Source organism: Sinocyclocheilus grahami, unplaced genomic scaffold (genome assembly GCF_001515645.1).
Source record: "Sinocyclocheilus grahami isolate Dianchi unplaced genomic scaffold, SAMN03320097.WGS_v1.1 scaffold119.1, whole genome shotgun sequence".
NCBI classification, from domain to species: domain Eukaryota; kingdom Metazoa; phylum Chordata; class Actinopteri; order Cypriniformes; family Cyprinidae; genus Sinocyclocheilus; species Sinocyclocheilus grahami.
Window position 1 is genome coordinate 1,015,749 of NW_015505298.1, and position 23,431 is coordinate 1,039,179.

Genomic DNA, 23,431 nt, shown 5'->3' on the forward strand with positions numbered 1-23,431 from the left:
AAAAGAAAACTATAGCATAAATTATATTGGGGACTATTAATCCCAATGTGCATTCCGTCTCTTGGTAAATATTAATTTGAGTCATAATGGGTTTGGTTCATATCACTCTGCTTAATAATAAATAATTACATTATAAAAATTTATTGGATTGAACTACTCAATTAATTAAATTCTGGAGCTTGACCTGGACGATTTTTTTTGTGAAACTGTGCTTCTTACACACACTGTGAACGCATCACGTGTCATCAGAGAGTATATTAAACAATGGGTGTTTATCTCAAAAGAAAACTATAGCATAAATTATATTGGGGACTATTAATCCCGATGTGCATTCCGTCTCTTGGTAAATATTAATTTGAGTCATAATGGGTTTGGTTCATATCACTCTGCTTAGTAATGTGTCTTTGAATCTACCATCTTTACTGGTGCCATTGATTTGGGTGTGAAAAACAGACAAAATCCCTTGTGTTTAAGGCAGGGATACTGGTTAGAGTGCCAAACCTTCCGTACCGACAATGACTCAACTGATACGGTTTAAAAGTAGAAAGTCAAATTAGATGACACATTCATCCCAAAATTGACCAGTAATTGCACTATGGATTAACAGTGAATCTCAGTGCAGACTTTCTGTTGCTAATGTGCAACAAAACACATTTAGCCTTGTGGAAAGTGGGTCATTTGTGATTTACATGAATACAAAGGCTAAATATTAACACTGCACTAACATTTTGTTAATTGACATCAAACCTGTCAGCTACTGGAAATAAAATTGGATCACTACAAGATGTGATTAATTTATTTGTTTTTACACTCCCTGTATTAGTAATCTACCGGTTTGTTTTAATGTTTTATATTTCAAACATATTGTTTATTGTTGTTTTTGGATGCAAGCCATGTAAGTGCAGTTTTTACACGGAATGTTAGTTCCAGATATGTGAGAAAATAAGAGTTGGGTGCGGATTTGTGTATCATAACTGCTATTAATAGATGATAGATGATGAACTATTTTTGGCATGATGAACAAGCATAGGCTCAGCCCATGTGAGGATAAACAAACATTTCAACACCAACAACAACATTTTTCAGCCTACGCATTCTTTTTTATACATAGTCCTTTTCCTATTTTCATTTCAGTAGCCTAAAAATGATTCATTTCATTTTAATTTCCCAAGAGTAGGCTAGTCGATTTAGTTTATGGTGTGAAATAAAGGTTCCAGGTCAATTCTAATGAAGTGTGACGCAAATTTAGGCTCCTGTCGCTTTAAAGAACAAGAATCTCTTTCTGTCTCGCACCGCTTTATAGGTGGCGCGCGCTCACAGACTGTGTGTGTGATGGACGTGTGGAAGCGCAGATTCATTTCTTCTGACTCTGGACTTACAGAATGATTCTTTTTGCCGAGAAGCCGAGCGAGACAACTTCTCGCATTTACTGAGGAAATTGAATTGGCGTACAGCACCTTTGAACACGACCAAAGGAATTCAAAGAATATTTCTTATTGCTCAAGAACATGTTACTCTGAACGGTAGGATGGTGAGTATTTAATATATTAGTGAAATTATGTTGTGTGTCTGTATACTATACCTCTGAACCTATATATATATATATATATATATATATATATATATTTGTATTGAAGTAGGGACACCAAATCTATAGATACGGGTTTTCACTTAGGCTAAGTGACACAATATGATAATCTCTGCCTATTGAATTTGTCATGCTGTTATGCACATGGTTCATAACCGGCACCTGTGGTATTTAGTAGGCATGAATTATTAATAATCAGAACTTCCAATGCTTGACGTTTTGACTAAATGTCATTGGCAGTTCTCGATCGGAATCAGTAAATAAAATCTCAGCGAAAGGAAACAGACCTAATATGCAAGTATATTTGAAATTGTTAGTCTATATCCCTAATCAAAGATGTTCATATAATAGCAATAAGGTACGAGATGGTGTGCTATTTGTGTATAGTCGCGGTTTAAGTTGTTAGGCACGCGCAGCCTTTTAACTGGTCTTAAATGTACCTAACCGGTGTGATTACATTTGTTATTAACATGATATTTATTTTGTATAGCTTTGTGTATATTAACCGTTTGGCGCATTAAAGTCTGATTGAAGTCATTATTTCACAGAGCTTGAAATCAGAGTGCAAACGAAACTAAAGCACGTGCCGTGGGATAAAAACCCAACATGTCTCAACAGACGACTTCTCTCGTACAGTCCGGTCGGTTCTATCCTTAGCCAGAATATATAAAGTGTATTTTAATAGGCCTACGAGTGTAATATATCAAGGAAACGAATCCCTCACTTCAAACAAATGCATAAATAGAAATAGGCTATATTCACTTTCTCAAAGTTTCACCATGTTAATATTTAGTGCAATCTCAGCCTGCACAGCACAGTGGTTTTTGATGAACATGAAAAGCTGATGAAGACAGACTTGTTATTACTTGTTAGTAAAATATGCTATTAAAACGTCAACATTAAAAAGGACCCATACAATTTACCATTTTATAATCGGAAATCTTTTATATAGCTAATAAATCGTATTGTTGTTGATATTTGTGATAGAGAGAGAGAGAGAGAGAGAGAGAGAGGAGTGTGACCAGGGTTAGAATTTACCTAAATTGTAATGTGATAGGAAGTCACTAAATAAAAAATAAAAAAAAGAACAAAGGTATCAGATGACCTTCTTCCTCTTTATTTAGGCTAATCACATTATTACTGGCATTCTGGGCTCATGCATGACAGTTATTCCTTCTGGGCTGTTTCTCAGAAAATGCTGCCATCTGTTTTCCCCTGACTAACTATTTTTATGTAAATACCTGAAAAATCAAAGATACTGAACTTAGTCATTTTTATTGTACAAAATATGTACATAATTCATCACCATTACATTTAAATGATTGTACCTGTAAGTTTTTGTTTATTTGCATTTAAATATCATGCTTGCACTAACAATTTTTACATTCATTTTTATAATATTTTTCAAAATGTTAATTTAAAATGATGTATGAGTTATTACATAAAATTGAACAAGTTTGAATGAGTGAATGAAAATGAATTGTGATGTAATGCAGCACTTTAAGATTAGGATTAGTGTCAATAAATAATATAAACACAATGCACTAATTGCAATACTGAGGTGGGAAATTATGATTTCTGATAAGTCTGAGATAGCCCAGCTTTATTGATATGAGTGATATGAACTTGTTAGATTATACTATTTTATTATGCTTCATATTAATATATTCTCCTCTACTGGCACCGTTTGTAGTCAAATATTAACCAATTTATATGAGCTGAGTGTTAAAAGGGAGGTGGCCTTGGGACCGCAGCAGGGGCAGAAAAATACACAGTGATAATGTTTTTCAACACTTCATTATAAACGTGCCGTGGGATAAAACCCCAACATGTCTCAACAGACGACTTCTCTCGTACAGTCCGGTCGGTTCTATCCTTAGCCAGAATATATAAAGTGTATTTTAATAGGCCTACGAGTGTAATATATCAAGGAAACGAATCCCTCACTTCAAACAAATGCATAAATAGAAATAGGCTATATTCACTTTCTCAAAGTTTCACCATGTTAATATTTAGTGCAATCTCAGCCTGCACAGCACAGTGGTTTTTGATGAACATGAAAAGCTGATGAAGACAGACTTGTTATTACTTGTTAGTAAAATATGCTATTAAAACGTCAACATTAAAAAGGACCCATACAATTTACCATTTTATAATCGGAAATCTTTTAAATAGCTAATAAATCGTATTGTTGTTGATATTTGTGATAGAGAGAGAGAGAGAGAGAGGAGTGTGACCAGGGTTAGAATTTACCTAAATTGTAATGTGATAGGAAGTCACTAAATAAAAAATAAAAAAAAGAACAAAGGTATCAGATGACCTTCTTCCTCTTTATTTAGGCTAATCACATTATTACTGGCATTCTGGGCTCATGCATGACAGTTATTCCTTCTGGGCTGTTTCTCAGAAAATGCTGCCATCTGTTTTCCCCTGACTAACTATTTTTATGTAAATACCTGAAAAATCAAAGATACTGAACTTAGTCATTTTTATTGTACAAAATATGTACATAATTCATCACCATTACATTTAAATGATTGTACCTGTAAGTTTTTGTTTATTTGCATTTAAATATCATGCTTGCACTAACAATTTTTACATTCATTTTTATAATATTTTTCAAAATGTTAATTTAAAATGATGTATGAGTTATTACATAAAATTGAACAAGTTTGAATGAGTGAATGAAAATGAATTGTGATGTAATGCAGCACTTTAAGATTAGGATTAGTGTCAATAAATAATATAAACACAATGCACTAATTGCAATACTGAGGTGGGAAATTATGATTTCTGATAAGTCTGAGATAGCCCAGCTTTATTGATATGAGTGATATGAACTTGTTAGATTATACTATTTTATTATGCTTCATATTAATATATTCTCCTCTACTGGCACCGTTTGTAGTCAAATATTAACCAATTTATATGAGCTGAGTGTTAAAAGGGAGGTGGCCTTGGGACCGCAGCAGGGGCAGAAAAATACACAGTGATAATGTTTTTCAACACTTCATTATAACCATTATAATTAATAGGACTGTGTGTGTTCATGTGAATGCTTTCCACTCTAAAGTGAAAGCAGCTAATAAAATCCCATCCTTGAGTCCTTTATGCTCACACAGTCAAGAGTTTAGTCTCTCAAATCATCATTGATGGTTGATTAGGGCATGCATACAATAGTTTTGTCTGCCAGCCTTGACAAGCCTTGCTTGATTTGAAACCGAGGAAACAATTACGGACACTAAGAAACAAATTGAATCCGTGATTTGGCTTGCAGAATCGTCTGCTTGTCATGACAGTTCACGGAAAGACAGAAATATGCCGAAAGACCTGAAGAAAGCTATGTCCTATTTGATTATGCACCCTGTTTTCAAGTGCCAAAGGGTTTTACGGCCCTTACATTTTTGGATTCTTAAAATATTTATGTTCACTGTGTTCTCGCTGTATACTGGCATCAGTGTTTGATTTATTCCTGGATCATACGATGGTGCTGTTTTGATCATCTTGTTCTGTATTTCACTCCTTTGGATTATATCAGACTTATCCTGACCACAACAACTACAACATTCCTACAGCTGCGGGTCTCAGGAGTGTCTTGCATTTGCCTTTTCCAGAAATAGAAGTAACTATGAGACTGTCTATTTTCAGATGATGTGTTAATGATTATTGTGAAACACATGTTGTCAGAGAGTGGATGTGTGGTGTGGTGGGTTGAATGTCGGGTGAATATTGCAGTATTTCACGGTTCACTGAACGTCCACTGTATACTCAGAGAAACATACCAGAAAGGAATTCAACATGATTTTCTCATTTAAATCGAGAGGCTTGAAAACAAAGGTGTTGTTTTTGTCGTTAAAAGTGACGTTAACATTTTGTGAGTTGGAGTTTTCTGCACTACAAAGGCAAAATGCAGATTCAGAGTAAAAGGGAGTGCATATCAAAACAATCAAGAAAACAAAACAAAAAAAACATGTCATTTTCTCTGTGTCAGTGTTTTGCCTTTGTAAGGCAGTATTACAGTCTGAATCATAATAGGAAATCTATTATTTACTCATTTTAGGAGCACAAATCAAATCGTGGTGTAAAAGAATAGGCACATAAAATCATCACAAAAAAAATAACTGATTTGATTTTGAATAGTTCTGAATCACTCTCCAAACAACGGCTGGACTGCATATAAGCTCACAGAGGATGCATTACAGTCCTGTAGATATAAACAAACTGATACGGCTAATGGAATATCCACTTTTTTACTTTTAGACCCTTGAACTTTGTGACTGGTTTTGGGAAACCATTTTTGATGTCCATAGATCACTCTGAAGGATGTAATATAGGAATGTTAAACAAGCTGCTTTGAACAAAGAGTGTGTGCCATTAAATTTAGTACAAAGTCCTGTGCTTCAGTTCTTTAATAGATCTCCAAACATGCCCATTCTGCATTCCAGTTCTCTGAGCAGAGAACAACACTCACCCATCAAACACAATACAGACCTTTGATGATTTATTTGAATTATATTTGGCTTGTCAAACTATCAAAGCAACATCTAAATCAAACTAGCCAGGAGTTTAAACCAGTGGCTATCTATTCTGTGCTGGGTGAGACACAGTTCTAGCAAAAATGCCTTTTGCACACCGCTGTGAACTTTGCCGTATTCTGTATTTGTTCACATTCGCATTGTGTAGAAAATGACAGGAATATGATGCTGGACACTTTGTTGATAGTGCAAGTCTGATGTAACCCAAAAATAAAAGTTTAGTGAAGGCCATCCAAGATCAGTACATATTTGGAGAAATTTAGCATTATATCACTTGCTCATAAATGGATCCTCTGCAGTGAATGGGTGCCGTCAGAATGAGAGTCCTTACAGCTAATGAAAACATTCACTGACACCCATTCACTGCAGAGAGTCCACTAGTGAGCAAATGATGTAATGCTAAATTTCTCTAAATCTGTTCTGATGAAGAAACAAACTCATCTTCATCTCGGAGGATCTGAGGGTGAGTATGTTTTCAGCAAATGTTCATTTTTGGGTGAACTACTCCTTTAAAAAGTGCATAGATAGATGCCACAGTAGACCGTAGGATATGTTATTCACTTACATGGGTAATAAATGGTGTCTGGTGCATTTGAGGTCAGACTGCAGGCAGCCTGCAAGTTGTGTAAACAAGAATATAGCCGTAGCTAATCTGGCTCACTAATGCTGTTGCTGCTTTTAAGGTTAAGTTGGTGTTGCACTTATCAGACACACTGTTAGTATGTGAAGGTCTTTGAGTGCAGGACTGACGAAAACATATTACTCTGGAAAAAAGAGAAAACAAACAAACAAAAAAAGCAACTCTTCTTTCTGTTTCTCTCAGAGCTTTAAGTGAAGGGCAGGACTCTTATAAGTCGTCGATCCCAAATTCTATTTGGGTTGAATTTCAAGTAATGTGAAAAATCAAGATGTACTGATGCTTTCCTTAACTTGCATTTATTGTTTGCTGAAATGCTTGTGAATTCAGTTAAAAAAACATGTTTTTCTTATAAATAATGGTTACATTAATTATTATGATTATGACTGATTTCCAGCAGCTCTGTGATGTTGTGCCTGAGCCGTGTTGTTCTGTTAAAGCTGTTGATTGTCTTATGGAAACTGACATGCCTGAATAAAACACATTTGCCAGCTTAACTGGCAGGCGAGTGCTCTCCACTTGCCTTTAAGAGTTGTATTGTCTAATGCCTCTTTTCTTATCCTTAAATGGTTGCTTGTGAAATGTCGATTGGTGTGCCATAAGGGTTGGCAAACTGATGTGATTTATTTTAGAGTCATTTGACTGTGTCCAGGGTTTTGTGTAATTATATTTTTGGCTGAGGCACAAATGGATATCCTGGGTTAAATATGCTCTATGAATTAATCAAAAGAACCTTTAAAGGTGATGCAGTATAAACATTGCAGAATTGGTTTCTGGCCTTCAGGACTTGTTGTGTAACTCTATCCTACTTAGAAATTATTTGTTTAAAAATGTGCCCAGAACTATCATGGTACCATGACAACACAATCGTTACATAAATAACGACTGATGACATCTGCTCGAGATACTTTAATGAGGTGTTGTCTCAAACATCTGGTCTTAGAGGCATAGACAACTGGGGAAAACAATGCTAAATGCAATTAAAATAAAATGCAATTATTAAGTAAAATGGGCAATTTAAAAGGGAGGAGAAAACACTTCCCTTATGTTTTGTTGTTGATATTACTGTGTTTTGGCATAAATTCATCTCTCACTTGGCCCTCATCTTCATCAAAAAAAAAAAAAAACTAAACAAAACCCTAAACAAAAAAAGAAATAAACATGGTTAATCATGGATTGTGCCAAACAAGTTATGCAAAAAAGCATTACACTATTGAAATTTTAAAGACATTTAGATACTAAAATTGTCAGTTGTTCTATTAGTATCCAAACGTTTGGTTACTGAAAACTATAGTTTAAAACTACTGCTTCATTTTACCACTATTTAGTGAAATCTTTAAAGGAAATATTACCAGTTTTCATGTTTATATAACCAACTTAATAATATAATTATGTATAGTTATATATATATATATAGTTATCATAATTATCAACTCAATCAAAAGTTTTTCCCTTTTCATTTAATTATTGAAATTACAGACGAAGTTTAGGGAGGAAGTAAACTGTGTTTCTGTTCCCCTAACAATGTGATGAGAGTGATTTACATGGGGGACCACTTCCTGAATTTCCTTCTTTAAGTCCTCCGTATAGGTTGTGTTTATATACCCTCAGCGCTTTCCAGCCTGGTTAACACAAAACCAACTAAATTATTCAACACCAATTTGATCATACATGATTTAGCAGGACACTCCTTTACACATCATCTGGGTTAAGCATACTGTTTCCTCCTTTTGAGCACGCTTGAAGAGACTTCAGTCAACCGTTTCTCAGGAAAGGAGTTCAAATGACCTTCCTCCTCGAACCATTATCGATTGAGCTGAGATTTAGCAGCAGAGTCTGGATTTTGTTGTCTGCTGAAGGGCTCAGTCACTCAATTTTGACAAAAGCAATGTTTATTTTTAGAGAAAAAAATAGGTTTCCATATTTCATGTTCTAATCCAATGTATTTTTGTGAATTTCAAGTGAATTTTCTCAGTGGATTTAATTATTCTGTTTTCCACAATGTTAGATTTCAGTAATTTTAGGGTTGGTCTTATATAGCCTAATGATAATTAATAATATAAAAAATGTTATTGCCCATAAATTTATGATATTCTATAATATTTTAAAATTCTATACTAACTCTATTAACTTTTTTTTTAAATTACAGCATGAAAATGAGATTTGTTCGAGATTACATGCAGTGTTATTAAATATTTAATGTTTGCAAATATTACATTGAATACATTTTTATTGGCAGGTTTGGTGTTTCTGAAGTTACTGTCAAAATCCTTGTTTGGATTATGTAAAGACTGAACTACATACAGGTATATGTACATGTGTAGGGAAAAAAAGTCACAGACATTTACTTAATGAAACCAAGCAGTATTTTGGTTAAAGTTAATGTAGGTGTGGATCAGAAGGAGTACTTTCATGTATAATGTTTTATTGCAGAAGATTTAATAAGGCCACATAAAATATAGGCAGACAGAGACTGGAGGTTCAAGAGCTTAAAGCCATCTGGCTTTTAATTATTTTCAAGCTGTCAGATCTGTGTTTCCCTTAGTATCCTCTGCTGTGTTTCAATCCTAAAGGGTGCAGCTGGTGGCATGGAGGTCTGAAAGAATGGCCTGCCCTGGTTCTGGTTGGATGTGGGCCCGGCTTTAAGATGTATGGCCCCTGGTACCTGTCTCAGTGATGAAGAGCACCCCCACCATCTTCCTCCTCACTCTATCTGTCTTGTGCAGAGCTGAGGTATTTATTAACAACATAGATTTTGCAGCAAAATTTGAAACCTACTGCTAATGCATTTCTATATGTTTAGTTTAAAAAGTAGTAGCCCAAAAATACAGCAAGTCTGTGTATGTGTGTGTGTGTGTGTGTACATGTTTTTCTATCCCGGTGGGTACTTCATCCTGAATACACACTGACTCATGGGGCCTCGTGTCGCTGTGGTCCGTGGGGACCTAAATTGAGGTCCTTATGGGGAAACAAGCTTATAAATAATACAGAAGGAGTTTTTTTTTTGAAAATGTAAAAATGCAAAATGTAAAAATTAAGTGTAGGGTCAGTGTAAGGGGATCGAAAATGTTTTTTTTCTACTGTACAAACTCTATGCTGTACACGTCTATGGAGAGTCCCCACAAAGATAGCAAACCAGACATTGTGTGTGTGTGTGTTTTCACATAAAATCTCATATGATCTGCAATAATTGTGCTTTTGTGTCATTTTTGAACTCGAGTGTTTCAGTCTCACTTTGTAATTGCATGCACTCTTAAAAATAAAGGTCGCAGAAGACCGTTTTTGCAGTGATGTTGTAAAATAACCATTTTTGTGTTCCTCAAAGAAACTTGCAATGAACAGTTCTTTAAATAACTATTTTTTCTTTGTCTGAAGAACATTTTAATAATCTAAAGAACCTTTTTGCACTATAAAGAACCTTTTGTGCAATGGAAATGTTCCATGGATGCTGAAGGTCCTTCACTGAACCATCGATGGCAATAAAAACCTTTATATGAAAAAGTGTGGCAAAAAGAATTCAGAATTTCTTGCATGTAGGGTGATGAATTTTGGACAATAAGACCAGAAACATGTATCAAAGCTGTAAATAAGGCAAATTTTACATTTACATTTAGACATTTAGCAGATGTTTTTATCCAAAGTGACGGACAAATGAGGAATTTTGATTTCAATTTTGATTTCATTTGGAGAAAGATATAACCTGGTGTTATATGTGTCTTTCAGAGTGTTAGTGGGAAGACGGTGAAGGACACAGTGCAGGAATGGAACAGGTATCGGAACGAGTGTATCATGAAGATAAGCTCACAACCCACCACCTCAGGTAGGCTTTAGCTCATCCCATCTGTGTGTGTGTGTGTGTTCAACACTGGAAAAGAGTTAGTTGAGATTTACTATGTCTATAAAGAGAAGGAAACACACAGAGAGGAACATTTTACTAACCACTTTAAATATTTGTCATGAATCTTTTTCACAATATAAATCTTGCTTTCCTAAGTAGTGTCAATAAGAATAAGGTTACACTTCTAACATGGAATTTGAAAATTAGATATAAAATTTCATACATAATGTAAGCTCTGACAGGAGTACATAGCGTTATGAAACCTGTCTGGATCCACTTCATATTCACATTGTCTATTTTCTCCATTAGGTTTGTTTTGCAAAAGCATGTTTGATATGTACGCTTGTTGGACAGATGGAGTTCCCAATACAACTGTGAAAGTGCCGTGCCCCTGGTATTTGCCTTGGTATGATCAAGGTATGGCTGCCAATAATAGTGCCTTTTGGCACAGTAAAATAAAAATATGCTTTAGAAATTTCATGCAGTTCACCCTATTTTTTTTAAAGAGCATCTTAAAGCTTAAATGGATAGTCTACCTAAAAATGAACATTTTGTTATCATTTACTCATCCTCATTTCATTCCAGTCATGGATTACTTCTGTGGAACATAAAAGAATGAAGAAGAAGAATATTGGTAACCAAACAGTTTTGGTTCTCATGGACTTCCATTGTATTGCCAAAAAATACAATGGGTCAATGGGACCCGAACATGAGGGTGAATAAATGATTTTCAAAATGTTCTAACATTTGTTTATCTTAAAATTGTCTTTTTATCTGTTTATTTTAAATCTAATTATGGGATTTTCTGCATAAACCATGCAAAACCTGTTGGTGTGATCCTAGGGTGCTGTCGTTGGATGTGAGGGCATTTATATGTGGTTTCTAAGCTATTCTGACTTTTTTTGGGGGGCAGTTTATCCTCTACCAGATTAAAACCATACACCCTCAGAAAAAAAGGTACAAACTAGGGTGGTACAAAAGCATCTTTGCAACTTATTTATTCTTAAATAGTACATATTAGCACCTTAAAGGTACATATTTGTACCTAAAGTGTGCATATTAGTATTTTATTATCAGCATTAGTACTAATACTAAATACTTTTAGTATTAGTATTTTGAAAGGGTACTGCCTCAGTGACAGTTTTGTAAAAAGTTTTCAGAAAGTGTTGGACTCATTTAGAACATATAAGAATGAGTGATAATGGTGTTTTTGTTAGCGCATCATGAGATATGCTGTTGGTTATAATTTACATGACAGTGTTCGGGTAGCACTGAATGAATAAAAAGGTTCATAGTGGACTGTCAATTATTAGACATGTTTGAATTCAGTAACTCAAAGATCTGTTGTCTGTTACTGTCCTCTGTAGTGCGTAACGGGTTTGTGTCACGGGAATGTGGTCCAGATGGCCAGTGGCTCACCGTCAACGACAGCAGCACATGGAGAGACCACTCACAATGCAATGCAGATGACAGCAAGCAGATAGAACAGGTAAAGACTGTCAGGGTTGGGGTGAAGGGAATATATAAAAGACTATAAAAATGGAATTTGTGCTTATGGAACAGCTGCGATACAACATTTCCTTGGTTACTGCTATAAACAAAGTAGCGCTGCGCTTTTAAAAACTACATTAATATACAGGGCCGTCCTTAGGGGGGTGCAACTGGTGCGGCTGCACCGGACTGAGGGGGACCCCTCAGAACTTGATCGCGAATGGACCGAGGGGGCCCCCTCTTCCTACCTTGCACCGGGCCCCGCATCAGCTAAGGACAGCCCTGTTAATATACATTATATGGAGGTAAGATGAAAAGAAAATACCATCTAAACTTTTCTGAAGACTGTCAGTTGCCCTCAGAGATGCATATAAACTCCCGCATTGCGCATTTTGCGCATTGTGAACAATGTTGTTGCTCTGCCTGCTAACGTTACAGTATTTTCTCCTCTTTGCATTTGTCTTCAGCGTCTCTGGCTTCTGTTAATGTTTACAGTTGTTTTATTTGCCCAGTTAAAGAATTAGTTGTGTGTTATTAATAGTTCTCTAACCATTAGTCAGAAGTGTATGCAGTTAACAGGGATTTTCTCTCAATTCACAACACTATGTTGCTTAGCCACTTTTACCGGTATGCCGGGTTTTTTTAAATTCATACCGTGCGCATAATTCAAACCGATTTACCGTTTTGAACCGGTATATCGCCCAGCACTATCACCAAGGTTGTTTTTTTTTTTTTAGCAAAAATTCAATAAAAACAGTAATATTGTGAAATATTATTACAATCTAAAATAACTTTTTTATATTAATATTTTATATTAATACTTTAAAATGTAATACATTCCTGCTATGGCAATTTATTCCTGTCAGTACCACATGATCCTTCAGAAATGATTCTAATATGCTGATTTGCTGCTCAAGAAACATTTTTTATTATTATCAATGTTGAAAACAGCTGTTCTGCTTTATATATTTTTGTGGAAAAAATTATATATTTTTTAGGATTCTTTGATGATTAGAAAGTTCTAAAGAAATTTCTTTACTGTCGCTTTTGATCAATTGAATGCATCCTTAAATGTATAAAAGTATACATTTCCTTTTAGCATTTTGAAAAAGGATATGATAAATAAAGTCAATATTTTATTAATTTTTTGGTAGACTGTATGGTAAATTAAGATTTGTTTTTGACTATGTTAATTATTTTGACAGAGCTTAGTTTACAGAAATATGTCTAATCAGTTAATAAACATATCTACAGATTAGGAAATAAATATGCATAATTAGTCACGTTAATTATGTAATTATTCCTGTTATGTTAGACCAATAAAATTAGTTGTTTGGCTTTGTTGAATTCAAGTTGCAATTCAGTAGATTCCACTTCCTGTTGTTCAAGTTCAAATTAAAATTCCAGTTTAACTTCCTGTCCTACCAGATTATTAAACTTCAAGCTCAATTCCAGTCAATTCTCATTTCTTAAAATCTGAATTCTTCAGCACCCTGTCAGGCATAAGTTCATGCCATTGTTCAAAATGACTAAAAAAATTCACTGAAGGTAACCAAAGGGTTCAAATGGATTATTTACTTGGTCCTGTTAACACTCAAAATACTAAAAGGAATTCTTCTTTGCAGTTCATTACCACATACTTTCCTCAAGCTCCAGTATTTTCTACTATTATACGAAAATATTGGCACATTTTACAATCAGACCCAGATCTTTCCAAAACCTTTGAGCATCATGTCGTTTTTTTACAGCAAGGAGTCTTAAGAATTATCTAGTTAAGGCTGATGTATGTATAAGTCTTTCCAAGCCTCCACCTTTTGTAATTCCTCCGGGAAACTGTGTGAAAATTGCACTCAATGTCAATACACCAGGAGGCTGAAATATTTTTCACATCTGAGAACAGGCAAAAATATATTCAAAAAAAAATGTCATTACTTGTAATCCGTGTAACATCATGTATGCTATACGCTGTCCATGTGTAATGTTGTATGATGGTGAAGCATCAAGAGAATTAAGAACCCGTATATGTGAACATCGTAGTGCCATAAGACGCGGGGACTTTAGTAAACCGGTAGCACAACATTTTAAAGAGTATGCACATTCTATTTGTGAGTTTTTCTATTTTGGCATTGAACAAGTTCACTTGTTCAATAGGTTGGGGAGGGGACATAGATGTGAAACGTAGATCTTTTGGATTTTTACTTTATATACATTGTATCCTAAAGGTCTTAATCAAGAAATTGATTATGGTATGTTTTATTGAATTTTTTTTTATTTTTTTTTATAGGAAGCCACTCCCACAATTAGTAGAGTAGCACACCTGGTGCTGATTGTAAGAGTGCATAAAGCAGTAGCCTATGTGTCAGTGTTGTTCTTGATGTCTGAAGAAGGCCTTGACTATGGCTGAAACGTCACATTTTTTAACCAGTAAAGTTGGAATCCTTTAAGAGTGAGTGTTGCACATTTTTCCTATTTACTGAAGGAAACCAAAAATAATATAACGAATTAGATTGTGATGTATAGAGGATTTATGTAAAATATGAAACCGACTATATGAATTTTATGCAGTTCTGTTATTTCATGAAACAAAGCACTTGGGAAGCAGCCACACTAGTGTCATTTGCGGAGCTCTGCACTCATTTCTTATTGGCACAGCAGACTTTATCTCCTGCTTGCAGAGTTATTTTCCAGAGTTATAGGCTATTACTCGCTAGTGTGATCCATGAATATAAAGCTGTCATTGCTCTTTGCCTGAGGCTTTCAATGGCTGTCTGTATGGCAATGTTAGAAAAATGTCTGAAAGTCTCTACTAATGAAATACTTGGTGTTCTGGTGTTCTTTGCCTTCATGTCCCACACAAGATGTCTGAGAAGGTTCTTCTTTCAGAATAGTCACGTGAATTAAAATGACTTATGGCTGTATAGTGCTATTCTATCTCTCGCTGTCTTCACAGGAGAATCAGATGACGATCTTGGCCTATTTCAGGGTGATGTACACAGTTGGTTACTCTCTATCCCTGGCCAGCCTGTCTTTTGCCCTTGCTATACTTCTCATATTCAGGTGAGTGTCAGCTTTTCCTAATAAAGACGAGTAGAAAATGGCATGCAGAAGAAAAATTGAAACAACACTCAAAGTACTGCAGAGCTAAATGAGTTGGCTAGAAATCATATTATATCTAGCCTAATTCATTTATTGAACCTGAAGGTTCGCTGATCACACAAGTCTATATCATAATTAAGATTTTATCTCCATTAAATGCGCAGCCCTAAGTATTATGCAGCATGTAGGAATGAATATGTGAATTCCCTAAGGGTATATAGTCATTTTGTGCTTAACATTTCAACATGAGGTCATTAGCTTAGCTGTTGCTATCAGCTGGAGAATTGCAGTTTCAGCTGTTCATGAATAAAATGAACGTTTCAATGAGGTCTTTGTAATATTGCAGGAAGCTCCGTTGCACACGTAATTACATCCACACCAATCTGTTTGCCTCTTTCATCCTGCGAGCTGTGTCTATCCTCACGAGAGACGCGCTTCTCATGAAAGACGCTCCTGAGTTCAGGGACAACAAAGATGTTTCGATTGTTCTGAGGGACCAGGTAAGCAGAAATACAATGACTCTACACACACACACTCACTTGAGTGTGTTCTTACACACCGCAAAACTGCACTAAAAACAGTGGCGTCCAGTGGTGTTCTGAAATGAGGAGACAAATTCCTCAGGGTTTTTTTAATCAAATGTAAATTCATATTCCCGTTACACTTAATTTTGTACAAATTTAGCAGTTTAAATAAATTCTATTTTGTATTTTTGCATTAACAATGTAATATTTTGCATTAAGTAGGTTTTAGTATAACCAACTATAAATCTCTTCAATTTAGTGTTTTGGAAGCATTATTAATTCCAAAATAGAAACTATAAGAATGCTGTAAGAAATTTCAGATTTCATGTATATTTTATTTGTGAACTGATGTTCAGCTGTTATTTTTAATTTTCTTATCAGTCATCAAAGCTTGGTAAACAGTGCACTGATCATGTTTTCAAATCCTTTCAGCTTTGATTTTGACATAAAGTGAGATATGTAACAGTGTGACAGTTGTACATACATAGTTTTTAATTAGTCTTCCCATTAATACCATTATTTATTCATTCAGACCAATTGCAGAATGTGTATGAAAACGAGGCAGAATTTATCGCATTAGCAGAGTGATAGGCCAGTCAAAGTGCAATGGAGGCATTGCCTTATGTGACTTTTCCCCATTCATTCTCAGTTACCTCCCACCAAACCCCCAAACCCACTTAGGGGATCTGTTAAAACTCAATGGGATGCCACCTCCCATTGTAACTTTAACACTGGTGTCACTGTTGGACTGTTGGATTTTAGAAAAACAAGTGATTTATACACTTTTATTTTTTTTTAAATGTCACATCATAATATTTGTGTTTTATCTTTGTACTGTGAATTAATTTGCAATTTGGCCTCCTCTGAGAAAATGCCCCCGCTACAAAACTATTAAACTTCATGGATTGGTACAGTGAACCCCCATTTAAAATCCCACAGGTGATGCCAGGCTGCCGTGTGGCTCAGGTCCTGATGCAGTATTGTGTTGGGGCAAACTACAGTTGGCTACTGGTAGAAGGTCTATATCTTCACAACCTGCTGGTGCTGATGGTCTTCTCAGAGAATAGTTACTTCTGTGTATACCTCTTCATCGGCTGGGGTGTGTAATTTGCAAACACTTTTTTCTTTTTTTTTTTTTTGTGGAACAATTGTCATGAAAATGAGTAAAACCAAAATATTTAAAAATATTAAAACATTTAAAGTAAGTAAAATATTATATTATTATAATTTGAACTATTAGCACGTACAATATTTAAATGATTATAAATTATTTCATTAAATACAGATATTTTCATGCATCTAATGAACAATTACCACAATTAATGTCATTTTCACATTCATGCATGCTATTTTTTGTTTTAAGAAAGTAAAAATTAAATGCTAACGAAGATGCAGGTGTCTTGGTGTTCTGTTTTTTTATTTCATCATTTTTTTTCTAACAGGAACACCTGTGCTCTTTGTGGTGCCTTGGATAGTTGTTCGTTACCTGTATGAGAACACCAGGTAAGATGTGCCAAAAGTCTTGATGCAACAGCTTTCTTTCATTTGGTTAAAGATTAAGAGCAGCTTTGGTTAAGTATTACAAATGCCTACATATTTCTCAAGGTGCTGGGAGATCAACGAAAATATGGCATATTGGTGGATCATCCGAACGCCAATCCTTTTGGCGATTTTAGTGAGTTTTTTCCTCAATTTGTCTTAAATTTGAATTTGTTCTTTGATTGTATTAATAGCCACTCACATATGCTGACAGATAAAGATAATTACAGATAATTCTCCTACCTCCACTTGAAAGCAACCAATGGAACATCAATGTGGATCTGGGCCGACTTTGTTCCAGGGGTTATTTTTGATTGGGAGATGGGAGAGTCGTTTGGAACGCAGCATATGAATAACTAGTTAAATATACATTCGCTCATGTATTATACATGGATGACTCATTAGTCTGGAGCATTCTTGAGGACTGTGTTGAGGAACCGTTTTACTGCACTCTGAAAGGATTGTGGCCAGGTTTGAACAGTTGGAATAATTTATGCATTTTCCTTCATTGCACAGGATGAGAAGTATTGTGTGTCTTTACACTGAACTTTCTATGTCTTAACTATTTATATTTAAAAAGAATTATCACCATATTTTGCAGGTGAACTTTTTCATATTTATAAGGATTATTCAGATCCTCATCTCCAAATTAAAAGCACATCAGATGAGGTATACAGATTATAAATTTAGGTAAGAATTTGACTTCATTTTTGTTTAATTTTCAACAAAAAATGTATATTATTTTCATCAGCATCTGTTAGTCTGTTTATGTTTTCAGATTTACTCAATCTATTGGTGTTTCCTTGTACCTGCAAAATGTCTATTTCTTATTTCATCAGTGTTACGTAAACTGGAATTGTGTCACATAAAGTGCCTTAGCAAGCTTTTGATGTTTCAACCATTTTAAAGGAAATATTTCATCCTCTTATTCAAGTGTCAGCCTTAAGGGGAACATGCATTTTAAGGAGCATTTTTTCCCCACGAGAGACTATTTCTAGCCTTCAAGCTTATTTCCTGCGTATGCATAGCAGAATAAAAGGTGGATTGACTGCATAACAGTGGATTAACAGTGATAGAGGCCAGTTAGATTCTTGATTTAACCACAGTGCCTCACTATTGTCATTTAATCTGCCTGTGAAATCTCCCTTCAAACTTTTAAAAACCCTAAAAGATGTAGATTTGTTTTTTTGAGAATGAATTAATGTGAAAAAGAGAAATGAACTGTGAATTTCACCTGACATTAAACATGGATTTAAAGAAAAGCTGATGATGTTTTGAAGTGAGATGGGCTGGATTGTGTTTTGAATAATCTTTAGTCTTTAATATTCTTGGTCTCTCAGGTTAGCCAAGTCCACGCTGACCCTCATCCCCCTGTTAGGGATTCATGAGGTGGTGTTTGCTGTGATGACAGAGGAACAGACTGAGGGCGTGCTTCGCAATGTCAACCTGTTCTTTGAACTCTTCTTCAATTCTTTTCAGGTACAACTAAGGGAATCAAGAGAGACAGCCCATGTCACAACATGGCTTAGTTCATTCAGTGTACTTACTTTTTCGTTTACCATGCACATTTTGAATGCAGTGAATGTGCTTACAATGAACTCGTTTTGACGCATTAGTTCATGTTACCCCACAGGGTTTTCTGGTGGCCATATTATACTGCTTTGTCAATAAAGAGGTAAGAGGAATCTATTGTGTATATATTTGTATTTTTTTATTATATTAATTATTGCACACGTAATTACATCCACACCAATCTGTTTGCCTCTTTCATCCTGCGAGCTGTGTCTATCCTCACGAGAGACGCGCTTCTCATGAAAGACGCTCCTGAGTTCAGGGACAACAAAGATGTTTCGATTGTTCTGAGGGACCAGGTAAGCAGAAATACAATGACTCTACACACACACACTCACTTGAGTGTGTTCTTACACACCGCAAAACTGCACTAAAAACAGTGGCGTCCAGTGGTGTTCTGAAATGAGGAGACAAATTCCTCAGGGTTTTTTTTAAATTCCTCAGGGTTTTTTTAATCAAATGTAAATTCATATTCCCGTTACACTTAATTTTGTACAAATTTAGCAGTTTAAATAAATTCTATTTTGTATTTTTGCATTAACAATGTAATATTTTGCATTAAGTAGGTTTTAGTATAACCAACTATAAATCTCTTCAATTTAGTGTTTTGGAAGCATTATTAATTCCAAAATAGAAACTATAAGAATGCTGTAAGAAATTTCAGATTTCATGTATATTTTATTTGTGAACTGATGTTCAGCTGTTATTTTTAATTTTCTTATCAGTCATCAAAGCTTGGTAAACAGTGCACTGATCATGTTTTCAAATCCTTTCAGCTTTGATTTTGACATAAAGTGAGATATGTAACAGTGTGACAGTTGTACATACATAGTTTTTAATTAGTCTTCCCATTAATACCATTATTTATTCATTCAGACCAATTGCAGAATGTGTATGAAAACGAGGCAGAATTTATCGCATTAGCAGAGTGATAGGCCAGTCAAAGTGCAATGGAGGCATTGCCTTATGTGACTTTTCCCCATTCATTCTCAGTTACCTCCCACCAAACCCACCGCACACTTTAGGGGATCTGTTAAAACTCAATGGGATGCCACCTCCCATTGTAACTTTAACACTGGTGTCACTGTTGGATAGTGTCATTTTAGAAAAACAAGTGATTTATACACTTTTATTTTTTTTTAAATGTCACATCATAATATTTGTGTTTTATCTTTGTACTGTGAATTAATTTGCAATTTGGCCTCCTCTGAGAAAATGCCCCCGCTACAAAACTATTAAACTTCATGGATTGGTACAGTGAACCCCCATTTAAAATCCCACAGGTGATGCCAGGCTGCCGTGTGGCTCAGGTCCTGATGCAGTATTGTGTTGGGGCAAACTACAGTTGGCTACTGGTAGAAGGTCTATAATATATTTGTATTTTTTTATTATATTAATTATATAAATATAAATGATTTTTAATTACACACACACACACACACACAAAAGAACAGCATTTATTTACAGTCAAAATCTTATACAATGTATAAACAATATACAGTATCGTTCAAAAGTTTGGGGTCAGAATTTTTTTTTAATTTTGTTTTTGAAAGAAATTATTACTTTTATTCAGCAAGGATGTTAAATTGATAATTTAAGTGATAGTAAAGTCTTTTATTGTTAGAAAAGATTTCTATTTTGAATAAATGCTGGCTGATAAACTTGGCTTTGCATCACATAAATAAATTATATTTTAAAGTAGAAAACCATTATTTTAAATTGCAATAGTATTTCACATTAATACGTTTTTTCTGTATTTTTGATCATATAAATGCAGCCTTGATGAGCATAAGAAACTTATTTCAAAAAAACACTAATTTTACTGATCCTAAACTTTTGAACAGCAGTGTACACACACACACATGCTGTATATGATATATTATTAGTATTTAGAATTAGATTAGTTATATTTTAATTTACATTTTAGTTAAAGTTTTAGTAAATTTGTTTTATTTTTGTCATTTTTATTTTATTATTTTTTATGTGTCTATAGATTTTATTAAGTTTTAGTTTTTATTTTTAGTTATTTTTGTACTTCAACAAACTATTGAGAATTGTTTTAAATTTTTAAAAATGTTTTAATATTGTATTACACTTATTGTTTTTTTTAAGTATTAAATGTGTTTTTATGATTTCAGTTTTTTTAGTTTAATGTAATAACCCCGATATATTTACTGTCTTTGATTCCAGGTACAGTCAGAAATCAAAAAGAAATGGCAGCGATGGAAACTGGGAATAAGCATTTTGGAGGACCAACGTAATTCAGGTAGCAACACACAGCAGGGAGGTGCAGGTCCTCGGTGTCACCACGACCTAGCCTGCTCTCCAGACTGCCCTCTGGACAGTGGCAGCCCACTGTCCTCGGACCCAACACCCACAGCCACCCTACCAGCTATTCAACATCACTACCATCCCAGAGCAAAGAAAGGCAAGGCATACTGCTACATCTCTGCCCGAAAGCAGGTTCTGAACGGGTTGGATGTGCCAGCGTTACCCCAGTGTGCCGGAGAGGGAGCAGTGATGTTTTCTGAGAGCTACTGTTGAATCATGTGGACTGTGCTGCCCATTGATTGGACAAACAAAGCTGGATATCATGGAGTGTCTTGGAATATGAGGTCTCATTGTTTTTTAACTGTCAAAAGCATATTACTACATCACGTTACTCACATTATGCCTGACAACCCATTTTATTTGTGTTTTTCTTGTTTGGTATTTACCACTATACCTCATTTTGGACACTAGATGAATTCTGTTATGTGCCAACATTGTGGATCAACTCAAAGACTATCTACTTTACCGCAAAGTCATTTATATTTTTGATTGCATGAGGATTATCTGTTCAGAGTTCACAGGTAAGACACAAACATCACCTAGCCTGCAAAATCACCAAATAGCCCCAAAAACTATTTGTACCCTTAAACCACATATCCACTACCATTCAAGAATCTGGGGTCAATAAGATTAGCTAGAAATGAATACTTTTATTAAGCAAGAATGCATTACATTAAACTAAAGTGACATGAAAGACTTTTACATTGTTACAAAAGATTTACATTTCAAATAAATGCCATTCTCTTGAACTTTCTATAAGAAGTAGGCATAGACTGGCGTAATGGCTGCTGAAAATTCAGCTTTACCATCACAGGAATAAATTACATTTTAAAATATATTCAAATATGAAAGTTATTTTAATTGTTATAATATTTTACAAATGTATTGCTTTTACTGTATTTTTGAATAAAAAAAATGCAGCCTTGGTGAGCATGAGACTTTGAAAACATTTTGAATGGTAGTATATCATAATTGCAGATGCCACTTAGTTTGATATTGTTATTTGCTGCATTTTATTTTGTGCAGTTTAAGAGCCCAAACACTTTTTGGGGAGACTGTATATACATACAGTATAGGGACCAATAATGGACTTTGTTTTTGTCCATAAACAACAAATCAGTACCAGACTTATGTTCAGTACTAGACATTGTCACATCCTCACCCTTATTTGATATGGTGCCCTTGGACGTGTTAAATGTCTAATATGAAGGTTTTATATGGCTCTTATGTAACCCGCTCAACCAGAATGGCGTGCTCTAGGCGATCGCTTGAACAGCAGGAAATCTAATTCCTTTTTTATGGTTCTGCATTCCACTTAATGGCCTAATCGCCTTTCATTTTGTGCCATGACAGAACCCAACTGTGAACTGTATGTCTACAATAGAGTTTAAAGAGGATTACTAGGTATTTCAGTTAATAGGCAACAGTAACAACACTATTAAACATGGAAACTGTTTGTTTTCAAAACTTTATGAAGGTTTAAATCAGAGTATGCCCTCACAAGGACTGAGATCAATTCTTACACTGTACGCCTTCTTTTTTTTGTTACTTCACCTGGACATTATTTTTCTGTCGACATGGATGGAAGAGTGCAGTAATAATCTCTATTGTAGCTGAGCTTTCACTGTGATTTAGACAATATATTGTCGTATCTAAACTGTATCCATCAAGTGGAGGTGTTTGTTCTGTTGCTTTCACATTGAGGTTATTCCACGGCTCCATTGACATCTAAAGCCACCTGTTGGATGTAGGGAGAACTGCACAGATATAGACTGTTGTAGAGTTGCCTTGGTCTCCTGAAGAATTCTTGTATCACATTTTTAGTGCTTAATGGTATTAACCTGGTGCTTAGAGTCAGTGGTCATGCATGAATCTGTCAAAAATATTGGTAGGATGCCTTTTTTGTGATGTGGCAAGATTTGTCTAGTTCTGAAGAAGCCACTGTTGTTAAACATACGTAGTTATCAATCACACATCTCTCACTCTCATGTTTTGTCCAGTAATCATCTACATATTACAGAATAAGGTACCGTTCACACAGAATCGTTTTCATGTTTAAAACAAGAGATGCAAGGCAGTGAAATGAAAAAAAATAATGCGAGGTCTAAGACGTTATTTAAAGATGTAAACTTCTTTTAATGTGCATCTCTAGACCCTGTGGGCTTTTTTCTCATTGCACTACTCTGCATCGTGTTTTTAATCATAAATATGCATCCTGTATGAATGGCACCCAAGTGCGAAAATATGAAAGCACTGTGCTGACTTAAATGTTAAAAGTGC

General features: G+C 34.9%; 1 protein-coding gene across 1 annotated transcript; it reads left to right on the top strand.

The window, feature by feature from the left end:
* The first annotated feature begins 1,318 nt into the window (after positions 1–1,318).
* On the top strand, positions 1,319–21,833 carry LOC107589720 (gastric inhibitory polypeptide receptor). Its single transcript, XM_016278227.1, has 14 exons — positions 1,319–1,531; positions 9,334–9,493; positions 10,484–10,580; positions 10,908–11,015; positions 11,966–12,087; positions 15,040–15,146; positions 15,532–15,685; positions 16,649–16,808; positions 17,152–17,212; positions 17,315–17,384; positions 17,850–17,938; positions 18,589–18,727; positions 18,882–18,923; positions 21,011–21,833. Exons 2-14 carry the CDS (start codon positions 9,437–9,439, stop codon positions 21,362–21,364), a joined length of 1,560 nt encoding a protein of 519 aa, XP_016133713.1. The 5' UTR covers positions 1,319–1,531; positions 9,334–9,436; the 3' UTR covers positions 21,365–21,833.
* The last annotated feature ends 1,598 nt before the right edge of the window (positions 21,834–23,431 follow it).

Excerpts from the sequence above, each read along its gene's own strand:
- LOC107589720 (XM_016278227.1), top strand. The coding sequence starts at position 9,437 with ATGAAGAGCACCCCCACCATCTTCCTCCTCACTCTATCTGTCTTGTGC. Across the intron at positions 11,016-11,965 it reads TTTGCCTTGGTATGATCAAG|TGCGTAACGGGTTTGTGTCA; the intron begins GTATGGCTGCCA and ends TGTCCTCTGTAG. Across the intron at positions 17,213-17,314 it reads TACCTGTATGAGAACACCAG|GTGCTGGGAGATCAACGAAA; the intron begins GTAAGATGTGCC and ends ATATTTCTCAAG.